This window comes from Mirounga angustirostris, unplaced genomic scaffold (genome assembly GCF_029215605.1).
Source record: "Mirounga angustirostris isolate CCGP_5_RB_7025 unplaced genomic scaffold, mMirAng1.0.hap1 SCAF_10, whole genome shotgun sequence".
Lineage (NCBI taxonomy): Eukaryota > Metazoa > Chordata > Mammalia > Carnivora > Phocidae > Mirounga > Mirounga angustirostris.
Genome location: NW_026991718.1, coordinates 83,319,280 through 83,333,546, shown reverse-complemented (window position 1 = coordinate 83,333,546; position 14,267 = coordinate 83,319,280). Strand labels below are relative to the sequence as shown.

At 50.6% G+C, this 14,267-nt stretch overlaps 1 protein-coding gene across 2 annotated transcripts in view; it reads left to right on the top strand.

Annotated features, from left to right (window-relative positions):
* Positions 1–13,661, top strand: part of TGFBRAP1 (transforming growth factor beta receptor associated protein 1) — a 66,029-nt gene extending 52,368 nt beyond the window's left edge. For both annotated transcript variants that reach the window (XM_045885271.3, XM_064572667.1), the window contains 6 exons: positions 203–260; positions 2,082–2,225; positions 4,196–4,339; positions 4,881–5,040; positions 7,924–8,357; positions 11,052–13,661. In XM_045885271.3, the coding sequence (XP_045741227.1) occupies positions 203–260; positions 2,082–2,225; positions 4,196–4,339; positions 4,881–5,040; positions 7,924–8,357; positions 11,052–11,228 (1,117 nt within the window). In that variant the 3' untranslated portion in view covers positions 11,229–13,661. The remainder of the gene's footprint in view (positions 1–202; positions 261–2,081; positions 2,226–4,195; positions 4,340–4,880; positions 5,041–7,923; positions 8,358–11,051) is intronic.
* Positions 13,662–14,267: the final 606 nt, after the last annotated feature.

Here is a 14,267-nt window from a genome sequence, read left to right as displayed (position 1 = left end):
GGCGTCCCTAGGACATACATTTTAATATCGGAAGTAAATAAACAGAAATGAGGATCTCTTTGTCATTGGAAATTTGTTGTTGAACTCTGAGTTGAACTGAATATGGGAGACCAGAGGGTAATCCGGGGGCTGTTGCTGGGTGGGTGCTGCCCACAGCAGGTGGTTGGGGAGAGGGTATACTTACCGCCTTGTTTTCTTTCAGGTATTTTGCACTTGGACTGCTCTATCATTATAATAACCAAGACGCTGCTGCTGTTCAGGTGAGTTCAAAAGTATTTTAGCATGACTTAAAAATCACTGTCCTTTAACTCAGTATTAATTGGGAAAAAAATCAAAGTTGATAGAGACTACTTTTGCCTGACCTACAACCTTTTTTACAGAATGAAAATAATGCTATTTTAGAAAGTGAATTCCTTGAGAAATGTCAGCCAAGGGTTTTCTTTTCTTTGTTTTTACATCTCTTTCAAGGACATTATCAAGATTGAGTTTTTGAAAATTTAGGAAATAGAACTAACTGATTTCTTACTGAGCCACAAGGCATATGACGTCACTGCCTCACTGGGCAATTAAGTTACCCAAACTGTGGGTAACAGTTTGCTTGTAGCTTCCACTGTTGATGACAGTAACTTGCCAGCAAGCAGGGTACGTCATTCTCCCCATGTCCCCTGTGACAGAACGAAAGCTGATCGAGGCCAGTCCCTTGCCCAGGGTCCCAGCCCTGCTCAGCGGTAGAACGGGGATTCGAACCACTGTTCCAGGGGGTCCTGGCAGAGATACTGTGCCGGAGATAAAATGCCACCCGTCTCTCGTCTCGCCTCTGGCATCTCATGAGGAGACATTCGCCCCTTCTGTCACTGGTTATCCACTAGTACCCGTGTTACAGTTTCCTCAGTGGCCTTTTTGTTTTGTTCTGTGAGTGGCCGAGAACATTAGCAGTGGTCACCGAGCTAAGGTCAGCCTCATGACTTTGGCAAAGCCACGCATGCGGTCACTCTACGGTAACATGATTGCCCAGGAGGTTAAAAAAAATGGGTTTCCGTCAACACGCACCGCAGTGGCTTAGAGTAGATCTGGATGTCAAGGGCAACATTTTTATACTGTAAAACGCACAAGTCTGTGACTTAACGGCTTGATGTCAGTGCAACAGTAACATCAGCAGAGCTATAGAGAGAGGAGGCGTTTGCAAAATCGAAGTGGCATGAAAGAAAGCTTTTTATACGGCAAAATTCTACTGTAAAAAAAAAAAATGACACCTTTCCATGTGCGATTAGCTTATTTGGTTTGAGGAATTCAGTGTTAAAGAGACTGATGCCATAAGAAAGGTTCCCGTGCCGATACCAGAATCACAGAGTTGACACTGCCAGCCCGGTTTCCTGGGCTTCTCGTGGGTGGCGTGGTCCTAAAGTGCAGTGCGGTGGGCAGGCGGGTGAGGTATGGGGGGTGCGGTATGGGCTGTGAGGCAGCCTCCGTCTCCCCTGCCCCCATGTGATGCGGCCTCATTCTGGTTTTCTGAAAGGAAGCTTTGATTTACACAGCGGGGAAGTTTCTGGGTGAAATAGCAAGGGACTGTTACTGTCAGCTCTCATGAGCCCCCATGCACCAGACAGAACACTAGGGGGCAGAATGACCAGTATTTTTGAAGGCAGTGTCTGACTATCACAGTCCACAAGGGACTTCAAAGTCAAGGATTCCTGTGGTGGGGAAGGTGGAGACAGCCCCGCGGGTGGAGGCAGGTGGGTTTCTTGTTCTGTGTCGAGATGCTGTCAGTGATCGTTTATTTCACGAAGAAACGTTTTTAATACATCTGCCTCTTCCCATATATTGTGTTTCCTACTTGTATTACTGCGCTGTCATTAGAAAGGAAAGAAAAAGAATCCACGGCTTTATCGCCTTGATTTCCTGGACCACATCTGCTACATGGCTTTATTTCTCTGAAAACCTTAAAATCGACTTAAGCATTCACAATTTGTCCTACTACTTTCAAGTATCAAAAGGCCAAATAAGTAAACGTATGCACCTCCTTAGCTAATTCTAGAAGGTATGTAACCTTCCGTTTCTTCTTCTTCTTTCCTCCTCTCCAGCTCTGGGTGAACATCGTGAATGGGGACATTCACGACTCCACTCGCTCAGACCTGTACGAATATGTCGTCGACTTCCTTACCTACAGCTTAGACCAGGAACTTGTGTGGAAGTATGCTGATTGGGTCCTGCAGAAAAGTGAAGAGGTTTGTGCATCATAAATGCCCTTTTTTTGTTGCGGGGGTGGTTGGCAGCTGGCAAAGACAGAAAGCTTGATTTCCGTGAGAAACCAGCCACCGGGCTACAGCCTCACCCTGCCTGTAGTTTGCTCCCTTCTAATACCTCTCCTTGCTCCACCAGAGTGCCGGCACTTAGGAGAGTTCTGCGTCTCAGTCCTTCTGAGATGTACTGTTCTGCGTATCTGTCTGGGGCAGGCCACGTTTATAGCAAAGCCAGAAAGCATAGCCAGGTCACATTCTTAGCGTCTTCTGAAAAACATGCGCGTGTCTGTGTGAATCCCCATGCCTGACCAAGTGTGGCACTTCCGTTTTCAGTGGACTGTCGCCTTGTGGGGCGTGGGGCCCTGCCTGGGCCACACCAGGCCCGCCCTTGTCCCGTGTCTGCCCGCACCCCCTGGCGTGGAAGTTGTGGTTCTGGAGGAAGGAGGGAGCCCAGTGTGGGACTTGCCGCCCTGGAGGCTCAGAAGGAACAGCAGGGAGGAAGCGCCCAGTGGCTGCTGGCTGGGGGAGCGGGTGGGGAGCAGCAAGCTCAGGACTCCTCAGTGAAGCCCCAGGGGAAAGAGATAATAATAGCATTTCAGTTCTCACCATTGAAAACATACACATTTCCTTGGCTCCCCTTGGAGAGACAGACTTAGCTTTGTGATGCAGGACCTTCCTCATAAATGTAGAGTTTTCTGTGTGTTGCGTCTGCCGTTCTAAAGTCGCTGCTAGTGTATGTTCTCCACGGTGCTGTCTGACCCGGAAGGTCCGAGCCCATGTGCTTCATTTACTCTTTACTCCATCTTTATTTTGCCTCTGTGCACACGCACATATGACATACAGACCCAAAGCTGTTAAAAGCCCTGGGCTCTTCCCAGTACTGATAGATGGTATCAGTGAATCATTCCCAGACTTGTGTGCTCCTGATGATGTGCCAGGCACTCAGCGTATGTTGAAATAAATATCACAACAGCATCATGAGGTAGAAATTACAGGCGAGGAAACTGAAGCCCAGCTTTGGAAACTTCTCCAAGGTCGTATGGTTGGTACAGCACAGATCCAGGCTTATAGAATTCAGAATTCACACTCAGGACTGCTGTGCGGTATGTGTGTGTGTGTTGTGATAGAGTGAGCACACGTCCGTGAGCATGCCTCACTGTGCAGTGAGCATGCCTGCCCAGGGCAGCAACGACATGCATTTACTTACCTACTTGACCCATTAGCATTTCCTTGGAAGATGGAATTACCACAGTGAGCTCCATTCGACAGGCACAGGAAGGCAGTCTGGAAACTTGCTCCGGGACTGGCTTGGATCTGCACAGATGAGCCACATAGTGGATGTCATGTCAGCGTGCTGAGAGTGGAGTTTCCTAGATGTTCAGGACTGTACATATTCTGTCACTTACTGTTCAGCAAGTGACCATCCTTGTTCTCAGATGATCTTCATAGTACAAAGGGTGTAGCTTCTTGGGTAGTCAAAACCTGCTACCAATAAATGTTTCTTTCTTTCATTTCTGACCCTTCGAGAAGAAATTCCGGCTAGGTGGATGAGGAGGTTTCAGAGTTTAGGTCACCTTTCCTGTCTTTGTGTCATGCTCTGGTCTTTGTCAGTGTCCCACTCTGCACTGTTTTTCTGTATCCCCATGTTTTTGTTTTTTGTTTTTTTGTTTTTTTAGATTATTTTAGAGGTGGGGTAGGGGCCGAGGGAGAGAATCTTGAGCAGACTCCCCTCTGAGCACGGAGCTGGACAGAGGGCTCGATCTCATGACTCTGAGGTCATGACCTGAGCCAAAATCAAGAGCTGGATGCCTAACCAACTGAACCACCCAGGCGCCCCTCTGTGTCCCCATGTTTTGGGCAATGATTTTCCCCAAACATAAATGGGCAGTGCTCAGAATAAAGATAAGGTGGTGTCTTTGAAAAAAGTAATAGTTACATTGCTATTCTTCTTTCAGGTTGGAGTTCAAGTTTTCACCAAGAGACCTTTGGATGAACAGCAGAACAGTTTCAACCCAGACAGTGTAATCACTTGCCTTAAGAAATACCCTAAAGCCCTTGTCAAGTACCTGGAACATCTAGTCATAGACAGGAGCCTGCAGGTGAGCGCTTCGGAACTTAGACTAACGTGTGAGGGCTGCCACATGACAGCCGTGACTTTGGAGATAGAATCGGACTAGAAAGCTTGTTGGCAGATGGTTCTAATGTAATGTTTTAAATGGAGATGTTTTAAATGTTCTAATGTAGTGTTTTAAATGCCCTGCCGCCTGGATGCTCAGCCTGTACTTGTGGATGGTCTAGGGCCCTGGAGGTTTCTGAAGGAGATCGCAGGTTAATTATCCTTAAGGGAAATGAGAGAACTGCACCTTTTTGGAAAATCCCTAAATCCTGGGGCCCTCACTTCTCAAAGGAGAAGCGACCTTTTTATATTTTTTCTCACGGATTTGAAGTCTACCTTCTCTGTGTTGCGGTTTCTGAGATGTTGTTGATCCAGTGCGTGTGTTCTGTTAACTGCCCCCGAGACCCTGCCCCGGCTCGCCTCGGCGGCGGCGCAGCTCAGTCTCGGGAGCACCCGTGGGCTGGGGGAGCCCAGCTTCCCGCCTGCAAATGCTGTCTGTCCACCTGGATTCCTGTCTCCCACAGAAGGAAGAGTACCACACGCAGCTGGCCCTCCTCTACCTGGACGAGGTGCTGAGGCAGAAGTCTGGCACCAGCAGCAAGGCTGCGGAAGCCTCAGAGATACAGCTAAAGCTCCAGCACCTGCTCCAGAAGTCCGATTTGTACCGCGTCCACCTGCTGATAGGTGAGGAGCAGCTCACCAGTCTCTCCTTGACCCGCTGCCCCCAGCAGGGACGGGGAGGAGCAGATGAAGGCTCTGGCGGAGCTCCTTGTCTTGAGTCCACGGCGGGGGGGTTGGATTCCTTGAGCCTCTTTTGGCACAAAATCAGCCAGCCTGGAGGGTGGGGTGAAGCTTCTCAGGCCTCCACCCTCTAGAAATGAACACAGGGCCTTTAGCCGATGACACAGCTGCCCAGGGGGTTTGGAAGTCTGTGTGTCTGTTGAGCATGCCTTCATTTAAACTGCCTTATTCGGCTTCGGTGTACTTGAATCCCAGTTCCTTCTGATGGCACCAGTGTTTGGGCGAGGCTAGCACTGTCCCCAGCTCAGGGCTGTCATGGAGCCCTGAGCCCTGAGCCATAGGAAGGGGGGCATGTATCTTGGACGGGAGCCTGGTTTTCATTTCCTTGGGGTGCAGAGTCCATGGTTTTTGTGTTGTGTAAAGCGCCACAAAGCAGCACCGTGCTCCCACCTGGTAGAATTAGCTAGTTTCTTGGTGTATTTGACATCATAGAGTTTTCAGATTTGTTCTTACTGGGATTAATAATGTATTTCTTTTTAACGGCATTGACACTGTTTTTTGACCATTAACTATAGTCAGTTCTCATCATTCACCATAGTTATGTTCTGTAAAGTCTCCACGAACACTGAATCACTGAACCCTGAACATTGCTCCCAGAGAAATAGAGGGTCAGGTTCCTGCAAACCGCTGATCACATTTTCATCAACCGATCAGTACATAACCTTGTTTTATGAGTGCTTCTTTTTAAAGACACCTTATTTAATAGGTATTATTGTTGATTGGTTAACATTGAACTCAGAGCCAGCAGAACTCTAGCTCAGGCCTGAACGAAGCTCAGCTGACACACAAAGTTTTCTCTGTAAGGCACATCACAGCACAGCCCGCCTGTGCTTGGAAACACTAGGCCGCACCTCAGCACTGTGTTTGGGGCCCATTTTAAATGGCAATGTCACCAACAAAAAAAGCACAAAAACGCAAAAATTGTGGCACTAAGTAAACCACGGAGAGGACTGTTTGCAGAAGGAGGGCTGCGCATGGATCGCCTTACGGGGCCTCGGCTGGGAACGTGCATGGCAGGTGGCTCAAATTCTATGCCACCCTGCCCATGTCTGCAAATAATCATAAAAGCACCGTAACTGCTGATTTGGGGGTGACACAGGAATTTGGGCAAGCAGGCAAATTCATGAATATAGAATCTGAATAATGAGCACTGGCTGTGTATACGCCAGGCCCAGGTCAGCATGCTTAGCGTGCATTACGACGCTTTCCACGACGACCTTGTGAAATAAGTCCTATTTTTAAAAATTATTTTTATTATTATTTTCTGGCCCATGTTTGCACCAGGGCTAACGTCCAGCCCCCTGGTCACTCCCAGCCGCCGTCCATGCTTAGTGGTTGATGTCCACGCTGTACTGGCTGTTAAATGTGTTCACTGTCACCCCCGACTTACGCCATACTTTATGCTTTACAAATCCCTTCATACAGATTGCATGCTAGTCATGGGTTTGTTGATCAGGTTCTTGCTCAGCTTATGTCGTTGAGCATATGTAGAATATCAGACCCTGCAGCGAGGATATACAGGTGGATGTGACTTGGTTCTTGTTCTCAGTTTAATGAGAATGTGGGTAGGGGCTGATGGGACCTCCATGCGGGGTGGAGGGGAGGGAGCAGGGAGAAGGTGCTGTCTGAACGGTCACTAAGGATAAGTCTGGGCTTGCAGGTCAGCCTGGGGAGCTTGCAGGCAATGGGGTGTCTGCCAAGGCACTGTGGGAGAACACTGGAAACTCAGGGACTAGCTCTTTCCCCTCGTTAGGTGACTTGGGGGTGGTCAGCCGGGCACATTGTGATAACAGTTCTTGTGCAGCCTGTCCCCTTGGGGTGGCTGAGAATCTCCTATAAATGGAATGAGCGATGTGAAAAGTGTAGGCCACTGCAGTGACCTTCCCTTTACCATCTTTGCACCTCGCCCATGCCTTAAACCTGGTGGCCACTTAGTAATTACTTGGTGACTGCTCCTCATGAGGATGACAAGCATGCATGCTGCAGTTTCTGTGTTTAGTGCCCTGGCTGATATACGCGGTGGAACCGGCCCTTCGCGGCAGGCCTGAGTGTGGTCAGGCTCCAAAGGCAGAAAGCCTGTAATCTGAGGATTAATGTTGGCCCCTGAAATAGGACTTGTCCTCTGAATATCTTTCACGGTAGGAAAAGACCTCACGTTACCTTCCTATGTTCCAGAGGGAGTGAAAAGCAAAGGGCCTCTACCAGTGAGACCCAGCCCACTAAGGACAGGGCCTTGGTCAGATCTTTCTGTGGTGGTGTCATTTTCCTTATAGCCGAAAAACTTAAATTGCAGGAGAAACAAAAGAAGAGCTTTAAAGTAATGTAGATCAGGATTTTTAACAATACGAACCCACACTCCCTCACATGAAATATAGTTTAAATTGGAATAAAGGGGTTCACTGCACTTTTTTGCCAGGGAGGGTTAGCTGAATTTAATAAAGTGCCTTTCTGCTGGAGTTGAAAGGTCCCGTAGTGGGAAAATAGGAACAATGCTGGATTAATTGGAAGCCTGCAGCCGTGATACTCATGTTTCACCATGCCGGTTGAGATGACAGGTCATTTGTTTTATTCAGTCGCTAAGCATTATTAAAAATGTGTATTCTGCAGTTGGGTTCTACCTAGAAGTAGGGACTGGCTTCCCCTTTGGGAAGGCCCAGCTCTGCGGCACGGGGGTCCAAGCAAGCCTTGCCCTTTCTTAAGTGGAGAGCACAGGGGAGGTGGGGGGCAAGCTGGGGCTGGCTCTAACCGCCGGCTGCTGCCGCACAGATAGAATCCGGGGCGCCGGGCTCCCCATGGAGAGCGCCATCCTGCACGGGAAGCTGGAGGAGCACGAGGAGGCCCTGCGCATCCTGGTGCACGAGCTGCGGGACTTCGCGGCGGCCGAGGACTACTGCCTGTGGCGCTCGGAGGGCAGGGACCCGCCGTACCGGCAGCGGCTCTTCCACACGCTGCTGGCCATGTACCTCCAGCCCGGCCCCACCGCGCCCGAGCTGGCCGTGGCCGCCACGGACCTCCTGAACCACCACGCGGCCGACTTCGACGCCGCCCGCGTCCTTCCGCTGCTGCCGGGCACCTGGTCGGTGCAGCTGCTGCATCCGTTCCTGGCCGGGGCCGTCAGGAACAGCGTGCACGCCCGCAGGACCGCTCAGGTGGCTCTGGGCCTGGCCAGGTCCGAAAACCTGATCTACAAGTACGACAAGGTGAGCGCTGGGCCCTTCTTGACCCCCCCCACCCGCCCTCGGGGGCCGTTTTATTTCAGGTAGTTACCTGGGGAAAATTACTCCTTGTCAGTTTTTTTTTCTCTGCACCTTCCACGCCTCAAATACCCGATTCCGCTCACCTAGAAACCGAGGTACGCGGCAGCAGAGGCGCGAGCGGGGCTGGCGGGCGCTGTTCTTCTCCGCTGTTAGACGGCGATGCTCGGGAGAGGCCAGCACGGCCTGAGCGCAGGTGACGGTCCAGGCAGCGTCCTACGCCGGGCAGCACCGGGTCAGCTCGTCACCTCAGCTGTCTCCTGCAGTGTCTACCCCGTGTCACAGAAGGGCACTGAGGCCCGGGGGAGTCACGTAGCACGTGAAGAGCCCAGACGTGGGTTCCAGGCCAGCTCAGAACCCCACACTCTCGGTCCCTGGCGAGTGAGCTGGGGCTGCGGGAACCAGTGCCACAGACGGCGTGGCCGCCTTTCACCAGCGCTGGTGTCCTCACGTGGCAGAGAGGAGGCAGGCGCTGGCCTCTCTTCCTCTTCTCCTTTTTTTATATCAGTCCCAGGTGTGCAGCACGATGATTTGGTATTTGTGCGTGTGGTGACGTGATCATCACAGTATGTCTGGCTCACCTCTGTCACCGCACGTAGTTACAGGTCTTTTTCCTGTGATGAGAACTTTCGAGATCTACACTCTTAGCTACTTTCAAATATACAGTACGGTGGTATTAACTGTAGACACCGTCCGTGCTCTGAGGCACATCCCCGGGACTTAACTTATTCTATAATCGAAAAAGGTGTACCTTCCGACCCCCTGCACCCATTTTGCCCATCCCCGCGCCCCCCGTCTCTGGCAGCCACCAGTCTGTTCTGTTTCTATGAGTTGGGCTTTTTTTTTTAGATTCCACGTATTAGTGAGATCACACAGTATTTGTCTTTCTGTTTCACTTATTTCACTTTGCATAGTAACCTTCTAGATCCATCCATGTTGTCACAGATGGCAAGATTTTTCTCCTTTTTATGGCTGAATAGCATTCCATCGTATAAATATACTGCATTTTCTTTGTCCATCGAGGGACACCTAAGCTGTTTTTATGTCTTAGCTGTTTTGAATCATGCCGCAGTGAACATGGGGGTTAGTGTTTCGAGTTAGTGTTTTCATTTCCTTCAGATAAATACCCAGCAGTGGAATTGCCTGGTCGTGCGGCAATTCTGTTGTTGCTTTTTTGAGGAACCTCCATCCTGTTCTACACAGTGGCTGCACCAGTTTGCATTCCCACCAAGAGTGCACCAGGGTTCCTTTTCTCCATATCCTGGCCTCTTCTCTTCCTCTCCTTGTAATGGCCCCAGTCCCATCCCGGGAGCCCCACCCTCTTGGCCCCATCCAACTTTAGTCACCTCCCAAAGGCCCCAAATACCATCCCATTGAAAATCAGAGCTTCAACATAGGACTTTGGGAGGGGGTGGGGGATATAAACATCCAGTCCACGATAGTCCCCAGTGTATATCCCCTTCTGGAGACTTCTCTCTTTGAGGCCTACACTCCATGCAGCCAGCCCAGGGATCTTTCCAGAGCAGGAACCTGACGTGGCCCTCCTACATGGAAGCCTTCATGACGCTCCAGGGGAGGAGTTGAGGCCCGGAAGGTCCAATCTCTCCTCCTCCGGCCTGGCCCTCTCCATCTCGCCCTGCTTCCCGGAACATGTGGAACCTTCCTGATGTGCCTTGTTGTTTCATACATACAGCCTTTGTACCTGTGGTTCCCTCTGACATACTAACCTTTCCTTTTGGGCCCGGTGACTGCCTACTCAAAACGCAGCCTTAGTATTGTTTCCTTTGGGAAACCTTAATATCCTTTCAAGCAGGTGAGTCCCCTCCTTTGCCCACCCACACATTCCGTGCACACATCCATCATCATCTCCCATCATTATTCGACTCTGGGTTCTTTGAGGGCAGGGAACTTCATCTGTTTATCTTGGTATCCCTAGAGCTAAGCCCGGCATCTCGAAGGTGTTGAAGAAATGTTTGTTGAAGGACTGAGGAAAACTGAAGAGTACAGGGTGACTTCATCAAGTTGTTGGTTGATCCTGCCGGTAGGCCGGCTTACCTGGGCTGACAAGTGAACTGTGCAAAAAGGCTTCTTAACTTGCAGAACTGTAGTTCTGTTTATCCAGTTTTGTTAGTGATGCTTAAACAAATGAAATTATGTTTCCCACACCAGCCAGGACGGTGCCACTAATCGACCATATGGCTTCGATGGAGTCCCTTATTTGTGCCTTACCTTTCTTATTTGCAAATGAGAGGACCAGGAAATTGGATCATCGCAAGGGCCTTACTCCGCTCTGACGTGACGTCACTTTCCCACGGGCCTTGCTCAAACGCAGAGCTCAGAGAACGTTTGGGAGAGGGTCTGGGTAAAAATGCCTTGGCCAAGCAAGCAGCTTTCACTTTTTGTGAAATAAGAAAGCAGTTTTGTAGCATTTAAAAACAATTTTCTTATTACTATTATTTTTTCCTTCTCCAGGATGTTTTTGTTTATTTTTGCCTCTAATATTCTGTTTTGAGAGGTCGATGTGAAAGCATTCCTCCACGAGTAATAACAATCCATGGGGTAATGTGTGTCCGCTCCGGTATAACTCTAGGTGACAGGGTCCTCAGTCTTTCTTTCTTTCTTTCTTTCTTTTTTTTGCAGATGAAGTTGAAAGGAAGCTCAGTTCAGCTCTCGGACAAAAAGCTCTGCCAGATGTGCCAAAATCCCTTTTGTGAGCCTGTGTTTGTTAGATATCCAAATGGTGGGCTCGTCCACACCCATTGTGCCGCCAGCAGACACACGAACCCCAGCCCCCCCGGCCCCGGCGCGCGGACTTGAAGAGGCCCAGCCGAGGGCGTGACGGGGACCCTGAGTTCTTTACCAAGCCTGCTGGGTGCAGAGGGCAGAAAGCCGCTGCACTGGTGTTGGCCAAGGGGTGACATCTGGGCGCTGGGGAGACCTCAGTCAATGTGAAACTGCTGACCACCCCACCCTGAATGTACGCTGAAAATCCCGGAGACAGACCCACGTCAGGGTTCGCCCGTCCCGGGGCACAGTAATCCCAAACAAATGTCTACTTTCAGAGGAAAATGAGCCTTCCGCGTGCCGTCCAGACAAGCTGGACCCCCCACCCTGGCGCCCCGGTCTTCAGACGCGCATTTGCACTGGAAACATTTGCTTCAGCGTGGCAGGGTCGGAACTCTCGCTGGGCAGGGTGAGGGGCACGGCCTTGGGGGGCGGGGGGCTGCTTCCGGGATTACCTCGTGGGCTCTGCCTTTGCCCTTAGAAACGGCTGACCTTGGGGGGGGTCTTTCTGTTCTTGCCTACTTCCCACCTGGCTCGCAACCCCTCACGGCTTCTGCCCTGTGTCCCCGAGCGCCCCCTCTCGGGGAAGTCGAGGACCCACTGGAAAGTGCTAAAGGCCCAGGTGAGAAGCTGCTGGCCCCGCGTGCAAGACGGCAGACAGCAGGCCTGCGGCACATGAGGGCCCCGGTGTCGCCGGTCAGGCCTGGCCCGGCCCGCCCCGCCACCTGCTGATTTGAAACTCCACGATTGACACGACTGACTAGAAATTATTATTTGAAGTTCTGTCATCTCTGCCATCTCCTCTGCTTTAGAATTTCATCTGTCATATCCGTTAGGGACATTTTTTTTTTTCCTGTTAAAATGTACCTCCTGCTGACCCCTCGGGAAATGAAAAGGGAGACGTTATGAGCACAAGCCACGCGGAAGTTCACGAGAGGCCGGTTTAGCCTCGCCCAGTCACACGTCAGGGTTCTGGCAGCGGGTGACAGCTGCCCTGGCCTGTGACGAGGCGCCATCTTGCCTGCCGGGCGCTTCTGCACACCCCGACGAGGAAGTCCAGTCAGGCTGCCTTACCTCCCAGCACTTTACACGCCTGCTCTGAGGTTTCCTGAACACACAGGAGGGGTCCCTCTTGTTCACCACAGACTAGGGATTCGCTGTGTTTCTGCCGAACATCGCGGAGAAGCCGAAGCCGTCCTTACTTCACTGCCCTCTTTTGAATTTCCTCACTGGGATTAATGATCCTATTAGGAACTGTACCCCCTGCCGTCACGCTGGGAAAGCAAGCACTAGCTTGTATGTGTCGCAGGAGAGGACCCTGGAATACCGCCTCTCTCCGCCAGCCCGAGCCTTACAGGGCGGGGGCTGAAGATCTCACGGTCCGTTCCCGAAACAGTGCTCTCCTGTACTGATTGATAATGGCCAGTCTTCTTCTTCCTCCTGTGATTCTAAGTGGCCCAAGAAAGCAGAGGCACCCCTGCATTCCCCCCTAGCCATGTCTCCATCTGAAGAATCAGTGATGAAGAAATGCGCCTTGTAACTCAGCCGCATACTATGTCAGTGGGGACGAAGTCGAAGCGGGGTCGTGAGTTGACCCTGTGGATGACTGGTGCGGAATGGTCCTGTTACCATGCACGGTACCATCACAAGTCGCGAGCTTGCCTTTCTCCCTCAGAGAGTAAGTCCCTAGCGCGTGCAGGACCCCACTGCTGAAAGCACTGTTCCACCAGCCACATTGTGTGGTCTGGAGAGCGCCTTGTGATTGCTCATTCCTAACTTGGGGACACTAGTCTCCACTCCCTCTGAACATTGGTCAGTTTCTTGAAACGTTTGTCATCCTTTCGAATGACGGGGATTAAAGTCGAGTCGTCTCCCGTGTTCAGAACCGTACCTTGCTCTCCTCTTTCTCTGACTCCCATGGGCCCTTTTCGCAAGTCAGATTTTTAAAATAAATACATGGTTCTTTCTAAAGGCCTGCTGTTTTGTGACTGTGGCGTTGACTAGAACAATTAGAACATTGCTCAGCCCTTTCCTCCCCTCATTAAGTTCTGTGTAACCATTCTAGTTAAAACAGCATGAACTGAACCCAGTTGGCATTAATATTCTATGGGCGATACTGTTGGGTTTTAGGAACTGTTTCTCTGCTGTTGCCTGTCAGGTATTAACGTGGCAGCGTCCCGGAGGGTGTGCAGCCCTGGGCCTGAGCTCCGAGCCGAAGAGCTCATGCCCACGAGCTTGGTAAATGTGCTAGCTGAGGTCCGGAGTCCAGAGCGGTTTGGGTGGCCGTGGGGTCGCACCACCAAACCAATGCCCGTCACACAACGAGGGTAGCCCTTGCTTTTTGCTTGCTCCCCTGTGGAAACCTTTGTCCTTGCAACTTTATCCTTCACCCCTGGTCGGGTTCCAAATACACAAGATGTACAAATGTAAACTTGTTGATTTTATTAAAATTCTTTTAATTCTTTGTTCTTTCTGTAATTTTTCTTATCTATAACACTCATCTTGGCGAGGTAACGGCTTCCACCTGCACAGTACCTAGTCGTAGGAGTTCTGGAACTTACCCGGACCTCATGGCTCCTCCCAGCACCTGCAGCCGACGTGCATCGGCCGCCCCTTAAATTCTTTGTTCTTACTTTACTGAATTTTAAACGCTCCACTTCTGAATGTATCTCCTGCACGTTCTCAAGGTACTCCTTGACATCTGTTACCTTCACATCAGCCGTACCCTAAGGACTTTAGCAGAGGAGATGTCTGGTCACTTCTTGCATACCTCACCTTTTAGCCAAATGCCCTTTAAGCAGGGCTGTGGCCCTTGGATTTCTAACTCTGAACATAGTCAAGGACTAGAACTTTGTTTCACCTTTTAAATTTTACTTCATCCCTTAAAATCTTGTTCATAGGAGGTCTTTGAGAAACGCTGTTGAATGAATTTCACAGCATGTGCCCGTGTTCCTTTTTTCATTCTGGGCGCTGTGCCAGCCCTCAGGAGAGCCCCTGACAGCTCTCACCCTATTCTGCATGCCAGTCTGGCTGATGGATTCCAAATGTGCGTGGGTGATAGTAGAGGTGAGG